Source organism: Engraulis encrasicolus, chromosome 1, assembly GCF_034702125.1.
Source record: "Engraulis encrasicolus isolate BLACKSEA-1 chromosome 1, IST_EnEncr_1.0, whole genome shotgun sequence".
Taxonomy (NCBI): Eukaryota; Metazoa; Chordata; class Actinopteri; order Clupeiformes; family Engraulidae; genus Engraulis; species Engraulis encrasicolus.
The window spans coordinates 48,926,061-48,951,963 of record NC_085857.1 but is presented as its reverse complement, the minus strand read 5'-3'; the positions used below and the strand labels follow the sequence as shown (position 1 = coordinate 48,951,963).

Genomic DNA, 25,903 nt, shown 5'->3' with positions numbered 1-25,903 from the left:
TTGACATACGACACAGGAGGAAAGTAACGAACAAGGCAGACAGGCGCTCCCATGGGGAGCATTGACAGACTAACTCTAATCGGCGCTGCATGCGCGTGCACTAAGGTAGCAGTGACTTGCCTCACGTGGGCATAAACATGTAGGGACATTGACATACGACACAGGAGGAAAGTAACGAACAAGGCAGACAGGCGCTCCCATGGGGAGCATTGACAGACTAACTCTAATCGGCGCTGCATGCGCGTGCACTAAGGTAGCAGTGACTTGCCTCACGTGGGCATAAACATGTAGGGACATTGACATACGACACAGGACGAACAAGGCAGACAGGCGCTCTCACGGGGAGCATTGACAGATAAACTAATCGGCGCTGCGTGCGCGTGCATTAACCCTCAAGCGACCGGCCTGTTTTTGCGACTAATCTGACCGAGCGGGGTCATTTATGACCCCAAGGAATTTATATAGAAATACCACCCTATAAATTATTTTTTGGGGTTCATTCAAATTTATTTACATTTTGTACATACTTGTCCCTCATCTAAAGCAAAAAAATGTGAATTTGAACATTTTATTGTTTTGCTAAAAATTAGTCAAACTTACATACGTATATGCTAAATATGATGTATGCCCTCATTTGCATATGCTAACATCAAAATACAAAAAACATCCAATACATTTTTTTCTTCTCTCATCATCAGTAATCATCTGAGAAAGTTTCAAGGTGATAGCTATCATTTACATTTTTTAGCCTATTCACTTGTAGTAGTCTTACCATAATAATATAGTATATTTATGCTAATTATGGAAATTGCTCAAAGTGAAACTTTGGGAAACCAAGCTAAATTCTATCCATTAGGCCCATAGATGATATTTCTGCAATAAACCTTTATAGTCTAGTAGAAGTTGATGAAATTGGGCCATAAGCGTAAAGTACGGTCTGGATGCAATTTTTTTGCAGAAATTGGTAGTTTAGGGAGTGTAGTTTAAGAAAATGACAGGTGCCGGCTCGGCACCCTTGAGCATTTTTTTAAATGGCGTCACAAGCCACGCCCCTTTATTATTTCCCAATAAACGCCTCTCCAAATTGAAATGGTTACTGTATCCCAACCCTTTGTGCTACTGACATAAAAACACCCATTTTGGAAAGCAGACACCCATTAGTTTTGTAATCTATTGTCTATTCACTGTAAAGTGTTCAGCTGAAAACTGGGAACTCTTTATATTTTGTAGTTTTTGTCATTTTTGTCCCTTTTTTTCCCTCGCCTAATATATATATACATGAAATAGTCCTTTTACTGTAATGCATCAGGTTATAGACAGAATAGAACAAAGGCCACAAGTCTGAACAACTTGTATTTCAAATTTGAAAACAAAATATCAAAACTTGTGTTTTCTACACCATTTTATATGTGGGTGTGCCTAGGGGTTTTTGCAACGTTTTTCGAAAGTCACCCATTCTCAACCTGATCTTGGGGGATGAGGTGAAAGCACAGTGTATTTTGGAGAAAAAATGAATTGTATTTCTGGAAAGCTAAGAAACAGAGGTTTAATTTGACATATAGTATGACCAAAAGCAATGCTTCGGATTAGCTGTCATCTCTAAAAAGCTGCTAGCACGCACGTTTTCCAGAGATTTACTCATTGACTCCAGCACATCCTGACACAGTTCTCAGCACAATTATTTTCATTGAAGAAGTCATGGAACAACAGAATGTGCCTTTCATTCATCTGTGTGCTGATATGCAGTTGTATAAAATAATCATGCAGATGAAGTGGTCAGACCCCAACCGTTGGACTCATTTAGTTGTCAGCTAAATGGGAAGTCATGGGTGAGCGGTTAGGGCATCAGACTTGCATCCCAGAGGTTGCCGGTTCGACTCCCGACCCGCCAGGTTGGTGGGGGGAGTAATCAACCAGTGCTCTCCCCCATCCTCCTCCATGACTGAGGTACCCTGAGCATGGTACCGTCCCACCGCACTGCTCCCCATGGGGCGCCACTGAGGGCTGCCCCCTTGCACGGGTGAGGCATAAATGCAATTTCATTGTGTGCAGTGTGCAGTGTTCACTTGTGTGCTGTGTCACAATGACAATGGGAGTTGGAGTTTCCCAATGGGCTTTCACTTTCACTTTAAATTAGCTGTATCGGGACATTAATGAATGGCAGTGGTTTAGAGGAGCTACTTAGTGTGTCATTTAAGGGAGTCACTCATATGCTTGATGGTAAAGCTTGGCCAAAAGCCGTTAGAGGGTTGCGCATGGTAGTATGTGCACTTCTGGAACCTCTCATCATCTCTGGTACTTCTACAGTAGCTGCCATTGTTGAGGAGCTGGAGGGCATTCGACAGTCAAGGATAGGCCGTCTTTGGGTTGACTGCTTAATCACTCCATATATGATCATTCACCTCTATCTTCGTGCAGAAAGGGAGGCCAATTGGTTGCTTCACATGTATGCACTGAAGAGAATGATGCAATACTTATTTGCTGCCAACCACTGGAATTATGCTAGATACATATCTTGGCATGTTCTGGAAAATGCCATCATCTCTTCCAGAAGCAGTGATGTCTGCCTTTCTCAATGGTGAGCATGTCTGCTGCCATCAGAGTGGAATTTGGAACTCTGTCTTCCTTGATCAGTTTGGTGAGCAAACATATATTCGATATGGCAAAACTAAAGGGGGCTTAGTTGGGAAGTCTCTGTCTTCTGAACAAGTGTCTGAGTGGATATTGTCTCATCATCTGTGCAACACTCTTTCAATACTTATGGACACTGTGTATGAGGAGTCAGTGGCAGATTCTTATACCAAAACTAGCCACAAAGAGGAATCAAAAAGTAGAAGACGGCTAGACTCCGAAGACAGGAATAAGATCGGCAATGAATTAAAACAACATACCAACCCATTGATAGTCACTGCTGATGAGGGGCTATGTAACATCATTAATGGAAGATCAGCTGCTGACGAAGTCAATGTTGACAATACCCTGGCTATTGGACAAGCAATGGCGTCCAAATTTAGTGGTGCCTTACCTGATGGGTTTCATTCACCAATCAAGAAGTCAGTGGTCACAATGGAAACACTTAAAAAAAGAGTGAAAGTTTGGGATGTCAGTGTGTTTGACACTGAAAAACTATATGCTCGTTTGCTTGTCATATCACAAAGCCGAGATATTCAGTTATCTGAGGTATTTAAACATGAACTCTCTCCAGTTCCATCGGCTTTGTTTGATGAATATGGGGACATGAGAAAAGGGAGCAAGGCCATACTAGTGCAAAAGCTAGCAGTGTTTGCTACATCACCACTGGGACCAGTGCAGGTTGAAATTGTAGATGGTAATGAGGCCATTTACCACACTTCATGGCCAAAAAACACAACAGTTAAGTCATTTGCCAGTATCTTCCTTCATCCATTTCAGAGTCAACATGACACATACATCATATTTGACCAGTATATGGAACACTCTGTTAAGTCCCATGAACGCCAGAGACGAACAAAGGGTGCAAAACCTACACAATATCGGATCAACCCCAATACAGTCCTGCCAGACAGAGATGTCATCATGAAAAATGAAAAAAAAACAAAGCAGCTCTCATAGTGTACTTGTGCAGAATTTAAACTGATGCAAAGTTGAAGTTAATTGGAGACAACACTGCCTACCACCACAAAGAGGCTGATGTCAAAATTATCAGTTACCTTTTGGAGTTGTTGCCAGAAAAGGAACACAGATTCAGATTTTAGCTGATGACACAGATATCTGTGTGCTCCTTTTGTTTTTCATTTGGCATTACAAACCTCAAACACAAATTTCTATGCGCAAATATTATTATTACATTACATTACATTGCATTTGGCAGACGCTTTATAACCAAAGCGACTTTCAAAAGAGGACATAATCAAGCCAACATCACAAGCAAATACAAAGTGCACAGGAGATATACAGAACAACAGGTGCAGTTGCAAAGAGGGGTTAGTTTTTTTTTGTTTTGTTTTTTTAATATAAAGTGTAAATAACGAGTACAAACACACACTCACAAACTAAACTAAACTAAACATCATGTCAGGAGTCTGCCCTGGGGCAAGGCCAGTTCAAGCATTAGTCTAGTAGATTCTCTCGAAAGAGGAATGTCTTTAGTTGTTTCTTGAAAGCTGCAAGAGATGTGCTCAGTCTTGCTGCCTCTGGGAGACTGTTCCACCACTTGGGTACCACAACGGAGAACAATCTTGACTGGGAGTACCTAGAGCGACTGGATGGCAGAGCCAGACGGCTTGTGCTGGATGAGCGCAGTTCTTTTCCAGTAACATAAGGCGTTAGTAGGTCCTTCAGATAAGCTGGGGCCGTTCCTGTGATGGTTTTGTAGGCAAGGGTCAATGCCTTGTGCTTGATCCGGGCGGCGATCGGTAACCAGTGCAACTCAATAAATAGAGGAGTAACATGGGTCCTTTTGGGTTGATTGAAAATCAACCGTGCCGCCGCATTCTGGATCATCTGCAGAGGCTTTAGCGCACAAGCAGGTAGACCTGTCATGAGTGAGTCGCAGTAGTCAACAAAGTGATTGACATCAATGCCACTGTGTCAAGGTTAGGGGACAAATGTTATGACCTGCTGGCTGTTCATGCATTGTCGGGCTGTGATACTGTGTCATTCCCGTTTGGCAAAGAAAACACATCAGCTATCAATGCAATGCTCAAGTGTGAGCTAAATTTGAAGTCATTCACAGACTGAGAAACTGAAGAACAGGAATGGATGAAGGCAGGCATGGATTTCCTATCTTATCTCTACTCTGGAAAGATAGTTGGAAATTTAAGTGATTTGAGGTGCATGCTGTTCAGCAAAAAGAGAGATCCTCCAAATATTAAAAAAGTCTTCCACCAACAACACAGAGTGCAGCTGAGCACATCAAATGTGCACGTCTCCAAGTTCTCCTTTGGAGAGCTGCTGACAAAACAGCCCCTCCTGCTTACCTGTTCAATATATCCTTGTTTGGATGGCAAATCTTGGATAACATCCCCGTGCCTGTGTATGGCAATTCAGAAATTGCCCCAAAATCAGTCCTACAGCTTATTGCGTGTAGGTGCAAGTCAGAGCCTAAATGTTCCAGGAATTCTTGTAGTTGTTTATCAGGGGGGCTTCCCTGCACTACATACTGCAATTGCAAAGGTAGTGAGGAGTGTGCAAATAATAAATCAACATGTGAAAGCACACCCTCAGTGGAAACAGATGAAGATGAACATTCTGATGAGGATACTGATGAACAATGAATTATATGTCACATATTGTATAATTGTTACATGTTAAAATGTTAGGGCCATGTGTACATATTGTTGTCTCTAATCAGAGTTGTCTTCCTTGTTATTTTTAACTTCTGTTCAGATGATTGAGTTCTTTGTTCCTTGTTCCTTGTTCTAATATGTTAGAGACTGTTCTCTATGGAGACCTACAGCAGTGACCCGAGTACACCAAAATGGCCTTTTTTTCATTGGTGACAAAAGAGGACTATAGGGAATCCTTTAGATGTTACCACATCTGATTTCTGCTCATCAAGAGGTTTAATTTGATACCAAACATGACATATTTTAATGATTTATGTATTTTTTGGCTTATTTCCCATAGTGAAGGTGTGGGCGTGGCTTATTATGTCATTTAAAAAAAATGCTCAAGGGTGCCTGAGCGGCACCCGTCAGATTCTGCATCTGCAGCCCCTAAACTATCAATATATGCAAAAAAATTGCATCCAGACCTTACTTTACACCTTTCTCAAGGTTCTACTAGACTATTAAGGTACTCAACATTTCTGGGTTCATGAAATCACAAGATCAGAGAATATGGTAATTTACATAGACAAAACCATGTCTCAAACATATAACCTTGTGCACACTCAAAATTTCTCTGAAACTTTTTCTGGACATTGTAGCTGTGAAAAGGTGTCTTCCATATGTATTAGAGCAAAGAAATGATTCAGAAATGCTTCAGCCTTTGTATAGTCATATAATAAGGAAAATTCTAAAATCGCCATTGATTTCTACACTGATGACTTGTTTCCTCCCTCTTTGTTCATCAGGATGACTTCCATTTCATATTCTAATCATGTGTCTAGGACCACTGTGCCATGATATCAACAAATATGGAGCAATAACAGAGGAAATGCTACCTGGGTGCCCTCACAATATGCTTCGTTGGCTATCGCAGGGGTGCCCTATTTATTTATATAATATATTATATTTTAATACTATAAATGTTTATATTATGAATATTTTAAGTCTGCTGACCATGGCCTGCCCCAAGACACAAAATACAAAAAACAGAGTTTGAAAATTACAACAACAATGGACATTATAATGTTGAGTATCTCATGGATCCTCTCGGGGTCATAAATGACCCCAGAGGTGTTTTGATTATAAATCCCACATAGATGGTCCAAATCTCACAAAAATCATTCGCAACATGCATAACATATGTATTGACAAACTCCTAGAAGGAAAAGTTTTTCTGATGAAAATTGCAGAAATGGTGTATGAAAATATGTGCCCGGGGTCATAAATGACCCCAGTCGGTCGCTTTAGGGTTAAAGTAGCAGAGACTTGCCTCACGTGGGCATAAACATGTAGGGACATTGACATACGACACAGGAGGAAAGTAACGAACAAGGCAGACAGGCGCTCTCATGGGGAGCATAGACAGACTAATCTAATCGGCGCTGCATGCGCGTGCACTAAGTTAGCAGTGACTTGCCTCACGTGGGCATAAACATGTAGGGACATTGACAAACATGTAAACAGAAAGAAAATAAGGCAGGGACATGCTCTCACAGAGAAAGGTGCGTGATAAGTGCTAAGTGGCGCGGCGAGCGCGTGTGAACGGTTACCGTGCCGGGAGCCAAAACCAACCTCTACGTGACGGGGGGGTTACCTTATCGACTGCTAGAGAGTAGTGCGTAATGAGGGCTAAATGGCGCAACGTGCGCGCATGAATGGTTACCGGGACGAGAGCCAACACCAACACCTGTGAGGGAGGATACCTTATAGGCCGTTACGGAGTGAGCTTGAGCTTTAGGACATCGGCAGGGAGAAAACGGGCCACCGCAGTGATATGATGAGCGTGTGCAAGATACCGAGGGTGATGGGTAGCGTGAGTCAGTCGCGTTGGGCATGGATTAGGCTATGACTTTTAAGAGGTAAATAGAGGTGCAGAGATTACCTTGGGTGACCTGGATCCCTGCTGCGCGCACAGAATTGAATGCCTAACATCATACGAATTGAAGGCGTATTGGAATTTGAGGTCTTGGAGTTAAAGACCAGAAACATGCACCTGCCGGTGGGTGATGAGGACTGAGAAGTGTTGAATCAAGCACTCTAAGAAAATGTCCCTGCAAAATAACGGCAGTTACTGGCAATTATATTTACCTGTAATTCTACTGTTATTTCACACCAAAAATCAAATACAGCTCATTGCTGTTTAATGTATCACAGTATATAACATTTTTTCAGCAGCAATTGAACTGTTAAATAACAGTACTCTACAGAAAAATAACAGTACATTTCAGTTAAAAAGTTGAATTGTGCTGTGTGATGACAGGCAAATACTGGGTCATAGTTGTATTCATGAATATGGCCATGGCAACTTCCCACCCCACCCATCATTCTCCATAACTGTGGTACCCTGGCCATGTTACCACCCCACCCTCCCATCGTTCACCATGACTGGAGTGCCTTGAGCATGATACTATGGCGCAATGCTGTATTGAGAAAATGGTTTGCGGTGGTCCTTTGAAAGTGTGGGCGTGAATAAAAATTCAGAGTACGCAGTGCTATGTTACAATGATAGTGTGCAAGGTGGGCTTTTTACTGTATCTCTTGATGAGCCAATGATGAATATAGCATTGGTCAGTCTTTAAAAAAATATTTTGCACCAAGTAGCACAGCAAACAAGCAGCACTACAAGCTAGCTCTCAAAGCAATGCCTAATTTGCAGCAGGCACATTATATGCAACAATGCCACAAATGATGCCACATACAGCAAGCTTTCACAAAGAGGAAAGTGTGCAAGCATGTAGGCTAAGCAAGCTTGTAGGCAAACAAGTGCTATGCTGTGCCATGCATGCCAGCCAGCAGGCAGGCAAGCAACTGAAGTGTTGATAGTCCAGATTTATATACCGGTGCAAGAGTACCATGTGACCAGAGTCATCAGGCCCTTGGCAGGTGACGCCCGTAATTGAATAATGGCATAACAGCCCTACTCAGGTGAGGCCAGGCACTGATTAGCAGATTGGTTTAGATGGGGCTGCTTGTTGCAAGAGTGTTACAAGTTCTTAAAATGTTTCAGCCATTCACACTTTCATCACTATCAAAATGCATGTGCTACTCACACTTTGCTGCATCAAGCACTTTTTAAGTATTGTAGTTTCCTTAGAAATTGTTTCATCATGCTTGATAGTATCAGATAATCTTTAACCAGTCAGAATGACTTCAGTTCTTCAGGTGGTATTGAAGTTTGATGGTGCTCACGGACAAGTGGAGGATGAATGGGTTTCAATGGTGCTGCCTAAAATAACTTGTTATTTTCTAGAGATGCACCGGATCCGGTTCCGGTTCCGGATCCGTCAGGATAATAGAGTTTTTCACAGGGTCCGGGTCCGGCAGGATCTTAAGCAGTGGATCCGGTATCCGGCATGTTACCTAAAAATCAGGGTCTGGTGCATGTCTAGCCTAGGCTTTTCAGTCTTTCACAACCCCAATCACTGCATGGAGTGAAATCCCTTTGGAAGCGGCTATTGCAGGCAGTGTGGCAATAAGCCAATGAGTCTAAAAAATAGTTTGCGCCAACGTAATAAAAAGGGCCCACGTGTGCGAGTAGACTATATGTTTCAACCCTTTTGTAGGATCCGGTATCCGGTTCCGGATCCGGCAGGATCTTATTCAGTGGATCTGGTATCCGGCAGGATCCTAAAAATCAGGATCCGGTGCATCTCTAGTTTTTTTCCACAACGGTGAATACTGCTATTGTGCAGTACTTACTGTTTATGCTCAATATGTGACTCAAAGTAATATTTTCACAGTAGTTGTCTGTTTTTTTCGAAAAACAGTAGAATGTTGTTGCAGAATTGCCGTAAATAAACAGCTATTTGTTACAGTGAGGGGAAAATAGTGCAGTATAGAGCATGAGGACCGAAAGAGGCACAGTGATGTGCAACAGTAACCATGACGCCAGTCCCGAGAGTATCGGACTTAGATGTTCTACCTTATGGGAGGAGAATTAGGCGAGTACATTTAGGGTTTAACCCCAAAAAAATTGATACAAAAGGTTTTTTAATGGATTCTATTACTATTGGACCTGCTAAATGACATACTAAAAATCTAGTAAAATCTGACTTTGGGAAATTATTTTTTTCAACATAGCTGCATTAGGCTTATTATAAGGGTCAAGAGACACTCCAGGTGAATAGGCCAAAAAATTTAGCTGGCCGATATCACCATGAAACTTAATCCGGTGATTACTCACATATTTGTGAGAAAAAAATGTATTGCAAGTTTTCTGAAATGTTATGTTTTAATATGGTAATTGGACTATATCTAATTAAATATGCATTAAATTTCAAAATGCAAAAACTCAAAATCTGAAAAAGCCAAGCTCAAAATTACTCTTTTATTTTGTTTCTAATAAGCCAGAAGATATCTTCAGAAGAGATTATGGACATCTCTTTTTGTTTTGTAGTAAATCTAAAAATCTTTGTGCAGACTCACCAGCTAGCATTTTTTTTTCAAAACATGATTATTTAACATCTCTCTTAGATAAATAATTGAGTTTTATGTTTCTCAAGTTCTTCCAGACATTCTTTGAGTCTGGTGGTATCATAGCATGTATCAAGGACAAGGTCAGCTGTCCTCAAATCATAGCCTCTCCACTGAGGTGTCCTAAGGGCTGGTGCTGGGACTCCTATTTGCCATGTACATCACATCACTGGGCCATGTTATCTGTTCTCACAGCTTCTCATACTACTGTTACACCGATGAAGCACAGTTACTTTGTGCCAGATGACTCCACGGTCACACACATTTCCGCTTGCCTCTCTGAACTATCCACAAGTATGAAGGAATGCAACCTTCAGTTGAGCCTCGCCCAAATGCACTGCTGGTGGTCCCAGCCAAAGATTTAGGTTGCCATGATATCGAACTCAATATGGATTCTGCTACTGTTGCCTCAAGTAAGACCACAAGAAATCTAAGTGTCATTGTTGATGACCATCTATCATTCTCTGACCACAAAGCCTCAGTTTCCCAGTCATGTCCTCTTTTTCATGCCCTAATTGAATACAAGGCCCTGACCCTTGCCTATGAAGCTACATCTGGCCCTACTCTGGCTTACCCGAAAGCTATGCTAAAACCCTATGTCCTTTCAGGACATTGTCTGTCTCCAGAACCAACCGTTTCACCTTGCCCTCTACTTACACATGTAGTGGCTCCTGTCTATTCAGTTCAGCTGCTGAAAGATCCAAAATACCTAGTGACACCATGATTCATCACTGATGATGTGCCCTGACAAACAACACATGGATATTACCATAGCAGTAGTGTCTTTATCCACCCAAACAGCACTCAAAACAAACAGATCCTGAAAACATGTTAGTTCATGCCAATGTAATTATCATGTAGTAACCTTTATTTTAAAAAACTTTGATCTTGAAAATGACACCTTTCTTGAAGTTAGATTTTCCTAGATTTTTAGTATGTTAGTAAGGACAGCTGGATGTATTGAAATCAGTTGAAAAACCTTTTGTATCAATTTTTTTGGGGTTTGGTGCATTTTGGCCATAGGTGTACTCGACTAAATAGAGATGAGTGAAAATTAATTAGGGTAACCAGGGTCACTGGCATAAAACTGGATCCCAAATGACGTCCTGTAGGCCTTCTGATGACGTATTGAGAGTGCACCAGGCCTTTGAGCTGTGATAAATAAGGAAATACATGTCGGAAGGAAACGCACATGGGTAGCGATGGGCCCCAACGTGTGGACGAGCATGACCATCTGAGCGCCTGGAACGGAAAGATAGAGTTTACAGTCAGCGACAATGACAGTTTGCCATAGCTAGGCGAGCATTCCCTTCCTTGCCATGACTAGGCAGACGTTGTGGTTTGCTAACTGTACTGGAATGCAGCATGTACACAGAGAGGAGAATGAGACAGCAACGAGATAACAGAGAACGGGTGAAATTAGCAGCGAGAACAAATTGCAACGGTTGACTCGTTGGTGCGGTAGAGGGCCTGGGTATGCCTACGAGAGCAGAGAGGTTAACTGGAACTTGTGCATGGTTAAAGGGTTGGATACTCATATCAAAGATAGTCAATTCATCAATTTCGTCCTACTACTTCAGATGGATGACTCACTGTACGAGGAGTAGTAGAGTCATGCTTGGCACGTGAAAGAAAAAGCGATCATATGTTAAGTAATTGCAATAATTTGAAATAAAATGCACTTAGATAGGTGCGCCCTTAACCCATTGAGGTCTAAGTGCCCTTGAGAGGGCAATTTGACATGTCTCTAAAAACAAATCTGTAACTCTGTGAGTTTTTGTCATTGAAACACATAAGTTACACCATTAGAAACCTCAGACCTTCCAGATTTCAAATATATATATATTAAATAAATTATATAGCTGGCCCAATTTAAAGAAAGTGAAAAGAAATCTTCGCATATTCTGTACTCTCTGCCTGTAGCAGCCACACCTATAGCTATTCACATGTAAAGTACCAGTGCTTGAGTGGCTATTCAGAGGTGACAACACGCCCCTTTCAGGTAGGGTAAACACAGCAGACGTAGAGTGACAGGGGGGTTGGGGCTATCAGAGCACATGGGGATTGACAGGGGGGTGTGGGCCATTAGAGGTTTTTCACACCTATCTCATTAGTATTCAAATGAGACAGGCAGTGGCAGTGACATAGTAATTTTTTTTGCATTTTGTATGAAAACAGCAAAACATTTCTAAATGCCCTTTTCACTTTTATGCTGCCAACACATTTGTTTACAAGACTCAAACTTCAAAAGTCTTGGCTAGACATACACTCGCCTCCAAAAGAGTTGTCGCCTACCCATCTGCTTGGAATAACAGCTAATAACCTGACTTTCAATTAATCACTTGGCTTCAGAAGTCACTCATATGAAAGCTATAACCCTCTCGAATGAAAATGTATGTACAAAAATAAATTTCATTCACCAAAGAAAGATAGACTCTTTAATGAACACAGACAGGGCAGATTTTGACAAGACAAAAGTTTTGTCGCCTATCGAACATAATGTGAAAATGAGCAGATAAGTCACTTCAAAACACTTCAAATATGCAGATCGGGTGTCATACTTAATCACTGATTCACTCACACCTCTCCAGAAAATCAACTTTGGCCTTAGGTGTATATTTAGGGTGATTGTAATCATGGAAAGCAACACAATGGAAATCAATGGAGTTCAATGAGAGATGGTGACATATTTGCTATTCGTAGAGCAATACATTTTTAACATCATGATGTAATCAATGATAAAAGCCCTCACACACCAGCAGCATGCATGCAGCTCCACATAAGAGCTGTATCCCTCCCATGTTTGACTTTAGGCAACATTTATTTTTTCCAAATTCTTCACCTTTAACACCAAAGAAGTCTCTCCCACTGTCCTGTCTCAAAAAAGCCAGCCAAGAGTATGTCAGGCCTAATTCTGACAAAAATGAAGGCTAATGGGACTCGTACTCTGAAGTCAAGATCCCAAGATCAACCATTTTAGAACTGATAGCATCAAAACTATATGGTGTTGGAGATGAAGAATATGAAAAAAGAGAAATGGTGCATAAAGTGAAACATGGTACAGATACAGCTCTTATGAGGAGCTGCATGCATGCTGCAGGTGTTTGAGGGCTTTTATCATTGATTAAATCATGAAGTTAAACTTGTATTGCTCTACGAATAGCGAATATGTCACCATCTCTCATTGAACGCCATTGATTTTCATTGTGTTGCTTTCCATGATTACAATGACCCTAAACATACACCTAAGGCCAAAGTCGATTGTCTGGAGAGGTGAGAGTGATTCAGTGATTAAGTATGACACCCAATCTGCGTATTTGAAGTGTTTTGAAGTGACTTATCTGCTCATTTTCACATTATGTTCGATAGGCGACAGAACTGTTGTCTTGTGAAAATCTGCCCTGTCTGTGTTCAATAAAGGGTCAATCTTTCTTTGGTGCATGACATTTATTTTTGTACATACATTTTCATTCGGGAGGGTTGTAGCTTTCATATGAGTGACTTCTGAAGCCAAGTGATTAATTGAAAGTCAGGTTATTAGCTGTTATTCCAAACAGATGGGTAGGCGACAACTCTTTTGGAGGCGAGTGTATTTATTGTGTGTTTTCTTGAACTTTTTGAAGACGTCTGAGCCCTGTTTTTTTGTACAGTTGTGTTTATACTCAATTTAAATAAAACATGTTTGTATGACATCCAAATTTTTTTCAGATTATTTCTTGTCAGGCTTTTCACAATACAACCATATATTCCACTTTTGCATAGATGCTTACTGTTAGCTGAAAATACTTGAAAATGTCAGGGTGGTGCAAGCAGCCTAAAAGCCTCTGAAAGGCCTTAGACCTCAGAGGGTTAAATTGTAGACGAGGGTGTAGCTAGTTAATGCTTTGTACGGCCTGTTGATACCCCCAAAAGAATCCCGGGCCCATTTGCATGGCAACTACTAAGTGAGCCACGGGAAGCCATGCACCACCAAGCAGTTAAAAGCGGAGTCGCGCGGGTCTCCAGGCAGCGGCGCAGTGCTGATTGAATTAACCTATGAGACGGAGGAAAGAGAGGTAAAGATACGATACTATGCATCGTTGGTGGAAAGGGCTCCAGCTGCAAACGTGGATGCGATAAGTCTGACAGCTGAGTACTCGGAACATGCAGCGTGCAATCGCCAGTAGTGAACCTAGAACGAAAGGACATGGCCATTATCAACACATCTTTTAATGTGTGGTTAATCCCACAGATTAGGCTACTGCGCGGAAGCATACTGAGTCCCGGCAATGGGCAGAGCTAATTAGCATGCCACACGGAGAGAGAGAAACGTGGGTGCTGGCATGCGAAACCACGGCACAACAACTCTAAATCGTGAGCGGAAAGCAGAGTGTGCTATAGCCACGGCTATGAACATTTAAAGTAATTTACCTAGGAGCCAGAATACCCACATCTGAAAATGATAGATATAAACCTCTAGTTATGCAAAAAGTATTTTCAAGAATAAACAAAGAAGGCAGTTGACCAAAGAGCCAGCAGCCAGGTCTAAATAGGAGGACCGAGGGCCATGAAGGCCCAACACCGCGATATGATGTGAAGGCAACAGAAAAACGCGAAGCACAAGAATTAACATGAAATACAGTATCGCCAAACTAAAATAGGCAATAAATCAAAATCAAGACAATAAATAGCTGAAAATAAAAACTAGGAGGAAAATCCGACCATACACTAAGATCATGTCTGCAAGAAATAAAATCATTCTGTAGATATAGCCAGTTGGTTCACATCATTAATCGGGTAGGTCTAATGCCGCTGCGCCAGCGAATAACTCCACCAGCACTACTCCAAAGACCCCGCGTGGGCAACCTCACCGGAAACAGATAAGTAGGCCTGACATAGTAGGGGCTGTAAGCCGAGAAATCGTTACGCGCTGGATAGAAGCATATAATTCGGTACACGTGTTCCTTGACTGATTTGAAGACATCCTAGAAGGGGTGCCCCTTGAAAAAAAATGTCTACCATGTCATATACAATATGTCATGTTGGTAACGCATTACATTGTTATTACATGACATTATACTTAGCTGACAATGTTAATATAGTCCTCAGAAGAGATGAAGCAAGGGTAGCCTGCTAGACCAGATTGATAAAACTACAAAATGAACATAGTGTGAAAGTATGGGTGAGTCTGTGCTTACGTGCTTGACAGCATGTAACATTGTGAACGATTTGAGAAGATTCTTGGTCTGAATTAAAATGAGCATTGCCAACACTAAAACTATGGTGAGAATAGACTGCTGCTAATGCTCGATTTGAATGGGATAGTGTCAGTGCAAGATGCCCTAGGTAGCATGTTCCCCATCCTCTAATTTCCATAACAGATATACGTATTTTATTTGTATGAGAGAGGGTAAAGGACAGGACCTTTCCATATGTATGAAGAACCCCATAAGATCACCTAATTCTATATTTTTACAAGTGCATATTGTGAGAGCATTTCAGTCATCTTTAGAATGGCATTACAGATTACTCAATATAGGCCTGCATGTAGGCCACAGTATGGCTTCAGTTCAAATTAAATGGGAATTATTTCTTAGTGTATGTTGAGTAAGAAGACAGAGATAAAAAAAATGTTTATTTGCAGACAAGTCCTCACCTAGTACTTGTGTCAAAAGTTGTATTAGTTAGCTCAGTAATCATTGAGTACTTAAACTGCTATCAAAACTGACAGCTGATGGACAACATGTACTGTAGGTCTTTTGCCACCCTTACCCATAGGAGAAATATCTATATAGAACAACACTTCTCATATGGTATATACTATGAAAGTAAATCATTACCTGGACTCATTTTCTTGATATGCAAGGCACATAAATAGTCTGGGCGGAAGAATAGTCGATCATACCCCGCCCCCCCCAAACAAAATGCCACACGACTTTTTTTAACCTTCAAGATTTTGAGTGGTAACAGTAACATAACTCATTCCCACTACACCGTTTTGCATAATATTGTACATGTCCTCAGAATGCTCTACATCAGTGGTTCTCAAACCTTTTGTGTGAAGTACCCCCTGAGAAAATATTGAGCTCTCCGAGTACCACCTTGACAACCAACATTAGAATATCACAGTAAAGGCCTTCCATATTCACTTTTGCCAGTCAGTACAGGAGAGGTTCATAATGGTATTCCAAGTACCACCAGAGATGTCTCAAGTACCACCAGTGGTACGCGTACCACAGTTTGAGCACCACCGCTCTACATGTTTCAGTTCTATAGTTGTACTGTACAGTACAGTGCAGTGCAGTGGAGTGCAGTACAGTACAGTAGCATACAGAATGGTGCAGTATAATAAAGTACAGTAGAGTATAGTACAGTACAGTACAGTAGCATACAGTACGGTGCAGTATAGTACAGTACAGTACAGTAGCATACAGTACGGTGCAGTACAGTAAAGTAAAGTACAGTACAGTACAGTAGCATAAAGTACGGTGGAGTCTAGTTAAGTACAGTACAGTAGCATACAGTACGGTGCAGTCTAGTACAGTACAGTACAGTACAGTACAGTACAGTACAGTACAGTACAGTAGCATACTGCACGGTGCAGTAGAGTACAGTACGGTATATCACAGTACAGTACAGTACAGTACAGTACAGTACAGTATAGTAGAGTACAGTACAGTGCAATACAGTAGAGTACAGTATAGTCTTATAGACGTTAGCCCTCCAAAGCCAATAGGATTTCCACATGCTGTTGTTTTAACCCTCTGAGGTCTAAGGCCTTTCAGAGGCTTTTAGGCTGCTTGCACCACCCTGACATTTTCAAGTATTTTCAGCTAACAGTAAGCATCTATGCAAAAGTGGAATATATGGTTGTATTGTGAAAAGCCTGACAAGAAATAATCTGAAAAAAATTGGATGTCATACAAACATGTTTTATTTAAATTGAGTATAAACACAACTGTACAAAAAAACAGGGTTCAGACGTCTTCAAAAAGTTCAAGAAAACACACAATAAATATATCTAGCCAAGACTTTTGACGTTTGAATCTTGTAAACAAATGTGTTGGCAGCATAAAAGTGAAAAGGGCATTTAGAAATGTTTTGTTGTTTTCATACAAAATGCAAAAAACAATGACTATGTCACTGCCACTGCCTGTCTCATTTGAATACTAATGAGATAGGTGTGAAAAACCTCTAATGGCCCACACCCCCCTGTCAATCCCCATGTGCTCTGATAGCCCCAACCCCCCTGTCACTCTACGTCTGCTGTGTTTACCCTACCTGAAAGGGGCGTGTTGTCACCTCTGAATAGCCACTCAAGCACTGGTACTTTACATGTGAATAGCTATAGGTGTGGCTGCTACAGGCAGAGAGTACAGAATATGCGAAGATTTCTTTTCACTTTCTTTAAATTGGGCCAGCTATATAATTTATTTAATATATATATATTTGAAATCTGGAAGGTCCGAGGTTTCTAATGGTGTAACTTATGTGTTTCAATGACAAAAACTCACAGAGTTACAGATTTGTTTTTAGAGACATGTCAAATTGCCCTCTCAAGGGCACTTAGACCTCAATGGGTTAAGTTTTTGAAAGACTATTTTAGTAGCCTATGTGAGAGAGGGAAGGCAGGCAGACATGTTTTAAACAAAGGACCACACCCACAAATAAAAAATAACGAGCAAACAATAAATTAAGTGGTTAGGTAGCCAACATGTCATCTAGATTAAAGCCAAAAGTAGATGGAAAAACAGACATGTTACCATTTTGCTCTTTTAAAACAAAGTATCTGTCAATATACTGTATGTATGGTGTATTGCATATTGATTATTCATAATTTCCTAAGCATAAATGCCCTTATCACTCCATTGTACACTTAGGACTGCGATATACATACCTGAACATTAATCAGCATACATTTGTCATTTGACAGCTGTCACTGACACTTGATATGTACATGTATTATTGACTTGATTGATATGAATATATTTCAGTTGAACTCCTAGGGTTAAATCATTGAGGGGGTCCTAAGGAAGTAGTAGTAGTTTGTGTGTGTGCGCGCATGTGTAAGTGGGATTAAAATTATTGTTTGCCATCTTTATCTGAAGAGCAGACTGAGTGTCTGAACCTGCTAATGCTAGCATGCTATTATTGGGACAGTTATGTGTGGCCCAGTTCAAGGGTTTATCTCTTCTCCCCTAAATTTTCTAACCACAATTTTCTTTTTGGATGTTATAGATATGACCCACTGCAAATTTTTAAAACTCTTAATGAATGTTGGTTCAATAGCTAAATGCCCAGAAATGAGCTCTCAATTGTAGAGTGATCTCATTCTGACCATGGTTTTTATGATTTTCCTGTTTTTGAATCTAAATAAGACATATATAACATTGTTTTTATGGTAAGTTTTGCACATATTTTCAAAGTTCAGTTTGTATACATCACACACAAATAGGTGGATTGGCCCATAACACCATTATGTCCAGGCAGTACAGCATTTTACTACTATTGGCTGGTTTTAGGCAGCCATCTTGGATTTACCCCATAAAAATGACCTTAATGACATTGAAATTTGGGGCACCCCTTCTGAAATGATGGAGAACACCCTAAGGAAGGTCTACACCGATTTTGGTGCTTCTATCCAGCGCGTAACGATTAGGCCCTTTTTGGACGCTAAGAAACCCAGCTAACACGGATTACACAGAATGTAGCAGGTCAACAATGAGCCGCTCCCATAGAGATGACGAGCCGATTCATAGGAACGAGAACCCAGTGAGTGAATTGCATGACTAAAATAGAGGGCGAACGTCGACTCTAGTAGCTACACATAACGCACCGTGACGCATAACACATTGCCACCACGCCACGAAGGCTACAGACCAGTGCACGAGCGATCAGTCAAACGACAACCATAAGAGTCAGTTATGAATATATCTAGGTCGGCAAGGAGGACGCAACGCGACTAGTAAGTCGTTACAGGGAGCACTCCACAGTTTAACTTAAGCAGTCAGAGGGGAGAAAAAACAGCGGCAACGGGAAACGAGACAAAGAAGAAGAAAGTAAACGCGTGACTATAAACTGAGAACCTATAGCCAAGGTTGATGAAAGCAATACATTTTAAGCTACGATGAGAGGCAAGCCTCGCTTACTTACGCACATGTGACCACAGAAAGCAGCGCTGCCAACCTTCCTAAAACTACTATCCCTGCGGGCGTCCGAACCAGAAGTCGACGTGATAGTATGACAGAGCGCTTAGTGATAGAGAGAAAAACGTAGCACCAGCAAAAAAACCCTGAAGTGAAGTAAAGACGCCGGAGCCAGCTGCCCAGACATGGCGAGATCCTAAAACTGAATCGAAATGAAAGTAGCCTCGAGGACAAGCGAAACGTACGGGAGCCTTCTATTAAGGGCGTGAGTGGAGAGGTGGGAGATGTGACAGCACGATAATGCTCCTGAAACTACGAGAAAGAAACATTTAAGTTTTGGCGCGCGCGGATTTCGGACCGGCCATGCCTAAAGCCAGCAAGAAAGGAGAGTTTAGACACGTCGCTATAAAGGCGATGGCAGCCGCTGATTGGCTCTGGGAAATGCACAGGTGCTCTGAGTCTCCCTGGCAGAACTAACGCAGGCTACATTTACTCCACATTGAATCATGTACATTTAAAATCAAACATTTTTTTAATTCAATATGATAACCTTTTTCATTCATTTAACTTAACTTGGTTGGGTTGATCTAAGGTTTGCCTATGCACACAACATCACAAAAAAGATGATGAAGTGGTGAGTGATTGAAACATTTTGAGAACTTCTTACACCCTTGCTGGAAACAAGCAGCCCCATCACAACCAATCTGTCCATCAGCACCTGGCCACACCTAATTACTAAGGGCTGGTATGTCATGATTCAATTATTGCTTGCAGCTGCCAAAAGCCTAATCAATCTGGTCACATGGTATTCTTGAGCCTGTATATAAACCTGGACTGTCACAGTGCTTTAGTTATTTGCCTGCCTGCCTGTTGGCTGGTTAGCATGGCACAGCATAGCACTTGCTTGCCTACTTTGTAGGTGTGCTTTGCAAGCCAGCTAATAGCACTTTTGGCTTATGGCATTTGTTAGCTTGCTAACTTCATCTTGTGCCTTGCTTTGTGAGATAGCCAGTAACAGCAGTTGTTACCTTGCTTGCTCCATTGTGCACTTGATGTAGAAGAGGTTCTTTAAATTCCACATTAAGGAAGACATTGTATATGTGAAATGTGTTCATACAACTCAACTGACTCTTAATTTCATTGTGGTACAGGACTGCACAAATTAAAAAAATGAATATAGATCTCATACATGTACTTGTATCAGGCAGCTCTGAACATTACCTTAACAGTGCAGTATGGTAGAGTGGTGCCATGCACAGGGTGTTACAGTCACGGTGGAGCATGGGAGGTGGTACAGTATCATGATCAGGGTACCTCAATCATGGTGAAGGATAGGGGGGGCAGGACCATAACACATAATAAACTAGGTTGGGGGAACAACAGGAGCACATCTGGAGAACCAAATATGTGACCAACAAGGTTAAGAGAACCACATGGGAATGGCGAGGGAACAAACATGACATGAACAAGAAAAAAGGGCCGGTGAGAGAATGTTGGGGGAACGGAATGGGAACCAAACATGTAACATTCTGGGAACTAAAATTAAACTTCCCTGCCAACCAAGTAAGAACGTAATCAGGACTACTCTGGAACCAAGGGCTTGTGTTCCAGGAACCTTCGTAGAACTAAAAATTGTTAGTAGGGAAGGCGTACACGGTAATTACTTTGAATTTATTTGTATTTTCTTTATACATTTTTTTGTATGTGTTTTTGCTTAAATATTAATACTTTGTATGTGTTTTGTTTGGTTTCTGCCAGTTTTTCACGGTGCTCATGACGAGCAAAGATAATAAAGAGTCATGATCATCAGTAAGAATGCGTGGACCAGGTTTATTGACACCAGCAGCAGCTACAGGGCCCAATTACCATTAACAAAATCAGCAAGGGGTCAAATAATTATTACTTCCACGGTAGTAATAGATGCAGCTTAGTAGTGATGTGACTAATAAACCCACCAATCAGGGGCAGTTTGGTGGTGAAGGGCGGGAAGAGGGTGAAGATGGCGATGAGGAACAGGAAGTGGCCCGTGAAGATGGTTGCCATGACGCTGAGACGCTGCTTGAGGTAGATAGGGATGAGGAAGCAGAGAAGGTCCAGCAGCATCAGGACCGCCGTGGGCAAGAGCAACATCACCACATAAAGCAAAGGACGCCTACGCACTGTCACCTGGAGAGAGAGAGAGAGAGAGAGAGAGAGAGAGAGAGAGAGAGAGAGAGGTAGAGACTTCTGTAAAAGTGAATGTAACTGAAAATGCAATGTTTTGTCTTGTTATTTGTATCCAATGCTTTGGCAACACACCACACTTACCTGTGCTTTTATTGTGGGCCGTTGATGGGCTGTGCTGTGTTGGGAGCTGGTTGGGATGCTGATGGAGGTGAGCTCCCACTCCCCCCTGGAGAAGAAGGAGTCTCCCTGGACTCGGGTGATGCCTGGACCCCAGTGCAGATCCATTTCGCTTACTGATGTATAAATAATAATTATTATATTTATTAGTATGATTATGATGGTGATGATGATAATGGTGATGATTATTATTATAGTGCAGCGGCTAACCAAAACAATCGTTCAGTTTGTGATACAAGCATGAAAATTGATACACGTGTAGCCAAAGGCATTCTAAAAAGAACTGGATATGGAGCCATCGTGAATTTTCAACATGGTGGCCATGCCAGCCATTTTTCAAAATGGCCGCCAGCAACAACAGTTTTCTAACGAGTAATGGATAAAATATGACATTTTAGACATATTTACCATTCATACTACTTGGTAAATGTTATGGATAATAAAGTTGTCATGAATATTCAAGATGGCCGCCATTTAAAAAAAAAAAGGCCATTACCGTTACGGAACTGAAAACAATTTAGGACGTTGCTTCCTTACGACCCAGTACTGTACTGTACTGTACTATACTGTACTATACTGTACTGTAATGTGAAATACTGTACTGTACTATACTGTATGCTACTGCACTGTACTATACTGTATGCTACTGTACTGTACTTTGCTTTGCTATACTGCACCGTACTGTATGCTACTGTACTGTACTATACTGTGCTGTACCGTACTGTATGCTACTGTACTGTACTATACTCTACTGTACTTTTCTATACTACACCGTACTGTATGCTACTGCACTGTACTGTACTTTTCTATACTGCACCGTACTGTATACTACTGTACTGCACTGCACTGCACTGCACTGTACTGTAGTATACTGTACAGTACAATTATAGAACTGAAACATGTAGAGCATTCTGAGATCATGTACAATAGAAAGCAAAAAAAAGTGTAGTGGGAATGAGTTATGTTACTGTTACCACTCAAAATCTTGAAGGTTATGTCATGTGGCATTCATGTCAAGTTCATGATGTTAAGTCACGTGGCATTTTGTTTGGGCAGGGGGGGGGGGGGGGTATGGTAGACTATCCTTCCTCCCAGACTATTTGTGTGCCTTGCATATCAAGAAAATGAGTACCGGTAATTATTTACTTTTATAGTATGTAGTATACCATATGAGAATTGTTGTTTTATATAGATATTTCTCCTGTGGGTAAGGGTGGCACATGTTGTCCATCAGCTGTCAGTTTTGCAGTAGCAATTGAAGTACTCACTGACTAACTGTAATGCAACTTGTGACACACTTAGTAGGTGAGGACTTGTTTGCAAATTCAGGAAAAAACAGTTGACCTCTGCCTACTTACTAAACACCTACTTAGAAAACATTTCCATTTAATTTGAACTGAAGACCTAAGGTAGCCTACATGTATATTGAGTAATCTGTCTGTAATTCTAAAGATGGCTCAATATGCACAATGCTACTTGTGAGAATGTAGAATTAGGTGATCTTATGGGTTCTTCATACAGTACATATGGAGAGGTCCTGTCTTTTACCCTCTCTCATACAAATAAAAAATATCTGTTATGGAAAATAGAGGATGGAGAACCTGCTACCTTGGACACCATCCTGCACTGACACTTCCCCATTCAGATAATGAGCAAGCATTAGCAGCAGTGGTCTATTCTCACCATAGTTTTAATGTGGTAAATGTTCATTGGAATTCAGACCAAGATTCTTCTCAAACCATTCACAATGGTACATTTGCTGTCAAGCATGTCAGCACAGACTTATACTTTCACACTATGTACTACAATAGGAAATGCAATGTAATGCAGGGCATGGAAAATTCAATTCAATGCAGCAAGTTCCATAATCGATGCGGACATTTTTTTAAGTTTCAATTACTTCCGTGGATATTTCAGGAGAAAATGAATGTTAAATTAAATAAAAGTACTTCAAAGCATTGAAAACGGCAAGACTGATACAGAAAATAGCCAAAAAAATGTTGTTCAGTATCTGACTACTTGTATTGCCTCATCATGACTGATGGAACATTTACTTTGCTTTCAATAGAAATGTAATGCATTGCAATGCATTGTAGAATGGAATGGAATGGAATGGAATGGCTACCTCCCAAATCGTAATCGAATCGTGAGGGCAGTGCCAATGCACACCACTACTATGTACATTTTTGTACTTTTCATCAATCTGGTCAAGCAGACTACCACTGCCCTTTCATCTCTGCTGAGTTCGGGACTATATTAACATTGTCAGCTAAGTATAATGTCATGTAATAACAATGTAATGCATTACACTACATGATATTGTATATGACATACTAGAAAGTTTTTTCCGGAGGCCTCCTAGGCTAAAATTACAGCCCTAAGGAAATACCATGCAAAGTGATTTTGTCAGTTCCGTAATGGTAAAAACCCTTAACAGACTCCACTACTGTATGACTATCTGACATGGGCTGCCATTTTGAAAGAAACAGTGATAGGCTACTATACTGTATATCAAGTATAGAATGAGATAAAAGGAAGCTTCTGGTTAATTCCAAAGTTCCAAATTAGAATTCTGCATCATGAAAAATGACTGATTTGACACGATATCACCTATATCAGATAAATCATACAAGTGACAGCGGCCATCTTGAAAATGGCAGCCATCTTGAATATTCATGACACCTTTTCAATTATCCATATTACATTTACCAAGTGGTATGAATGGTAAATATGTCTAAAATATGTTATATCCAAGAAAACTATTGTTGCTGGCGGCCATTTTGAAAAATGGCTGCCATGGCCACCATGTTGAAAATTCACGATGGCTCCATATCCAGTTCTTTTTGGAATGCCTTTGGCTATATGTGTACCAATTTTCATGCTTGTATCACAAACTGAACGATTCCTTTATATTTTGGAGCTAAGCTATTAGACTATTATTGATTATTGTCATTGTTGTTATTATTGCTCACTAATTATTTAATGGGCAGGCCATTACAGCTCCATATCAATAAGGAAGGAGAGACATAAATACACACAGTCACTCTATGGGTGCATTCCAATATGTGACCTTGCGTCTTCCACTTGTGCTTGTGGCCTCCTGGCCCCCGCCTCCTGGCCATCGCTTCCGTGGAGAAAACAATTAAGTTTCCCCACTGTCAGCCTAGCCACAACAACTTTTGGTAGACTGTTCTTCATTCACCATCCCAATTGCAAATGAGAAAATGACACTTGAATTGAGCTTTTGCGAGATATTGAAATATAATGCTGTTGTCAGTGATATCATGACATATTACTTCCTGGTACGAGGCCACAAGCACAAGTGGAGGACGCAAGGTCGCATATTGGAACGCACCCTAGGTCTCCTTCAGGCACGCATATAAATCAATGGATTCACACACACATGCACGCACAAACATGTACGCACGCACGCACACACACACACACACACACACACACTCAGTCTCTCTCTCACACACACACAAACACACACACACACACACACACACACACACACACACACACACACACACACACACACACACACACCTGTGTGTGTCTGTGATGTAAAGGTGAGATTGCAGGTGTGTGTGTCCAGGGGGAAGTGGAACAAGTTGAGAGGACAGCTGGTCTCCAGGAGGCGGGGCTTATGCTGGGTCACCCAGCCATCATAGGTGACTGACAGCTGAGTTGACCTATCATAGTCCTCCAGTGCAGCACTAGAGGTAGGCAGCAGAAAAAAAACGTATTACTATTTATAAATCTGTGATAGTGTGAGACAGTACCAAGAATAGGATTATAGAATAAAACAATGAAAACATCATAAACTGAGAAACCATAAAATTACATCAATAACACCAGGGATCAGGTCCAGTAATCAGTGTGAATATGAATTTAACAACAAAATGATATTGGGGAAATGGTGCAAGTGTGTCTCTGTGTGCGTGCTTGCGTTTGCATGCAGACAACACACATGTCTGTGTGTGTGTGTGCGTAAGTGCATGTGTGCACAATTAAGCGCATGAGTGCTTGTGTACTCACATCTCATAGAGAATAATATCTGGTGTCCACAGCTTGTCTGCAGGTAGAGTCACCTGCTGCACTCCCCCAAACACACCTGGGTCCCATATCAGCCACTCATTCAGCCAGGCCTGCAAAACACACGCACAAGCGCACGCACACGCACACGCACACACACACAAACACACACACACACACCTGGACATGGGTATGCATGCACGCAGGCACACACACTTTTACATACACACACATACATATACACATACACGCACACGCACACACTGCACACACTGCACACACTGCACACACACACACACACACACACACCTGGACATGGGTATGCATGCACGCAGGCACACACACTTTTACACACACACACATACATATACACATACACATACACGCACACGCACACACTGCACACACTGCACACACTGCACACACTGCACACACTGCGATGCAATACTTTAGGTGCTACTAATTGAAACAATTCGTTCTGAAACACAAAGCCAAAGATTTGGGATAGTTACCTGTGTGTAAAGGACATACAGAAGCAAGCGCTCACTTTTCTCATCCTGTTAGTCAAAAAAATAGCATTTCAAAAAGAATTGTCAGTTATTGTTCAACGACTTT

The 25,903-nt window shown here is 41.3% G+C and overlaps 1 protein-coding gene across 1 annotated transcript in view; it reads right to left on the bottom strand.

Annotated features, from left to right (window-relative positions):
* Positions 1–25,442, bottom strand: part of LOC134438720 (5-hydroxytryptamine receptor 3A-like) — a 31,130-nt gene extending 5,688 nt beyond the window's left edge. Inside the window, exons 1-4 of the mRNA XM_063188393.1 lie at positions 25,292–25,442; positions 24,800–24,969; positions 21,215–21,366; positions 20,863–21,073 (exon numbers count right to left, since the gene is read on the bottom strand). Of these exons, the coding sequence (XP_063044463.1) occupies positions 20,863–21,073; positions 21,215–21,358 (355 nt within the window). The 5' untranslated portion in view covers positions 21,359–21,366; positions 24,800–24,969; positions 25,292–25,442. The remainder of the gene's footprint in view (positions 1–20,862; positions 21,074–21,214; positions 21,367–24,799; positions 24,970–25,291) is intronic.
* Positions 25,443–25,903: the final 461 nt, after the last annotated feature.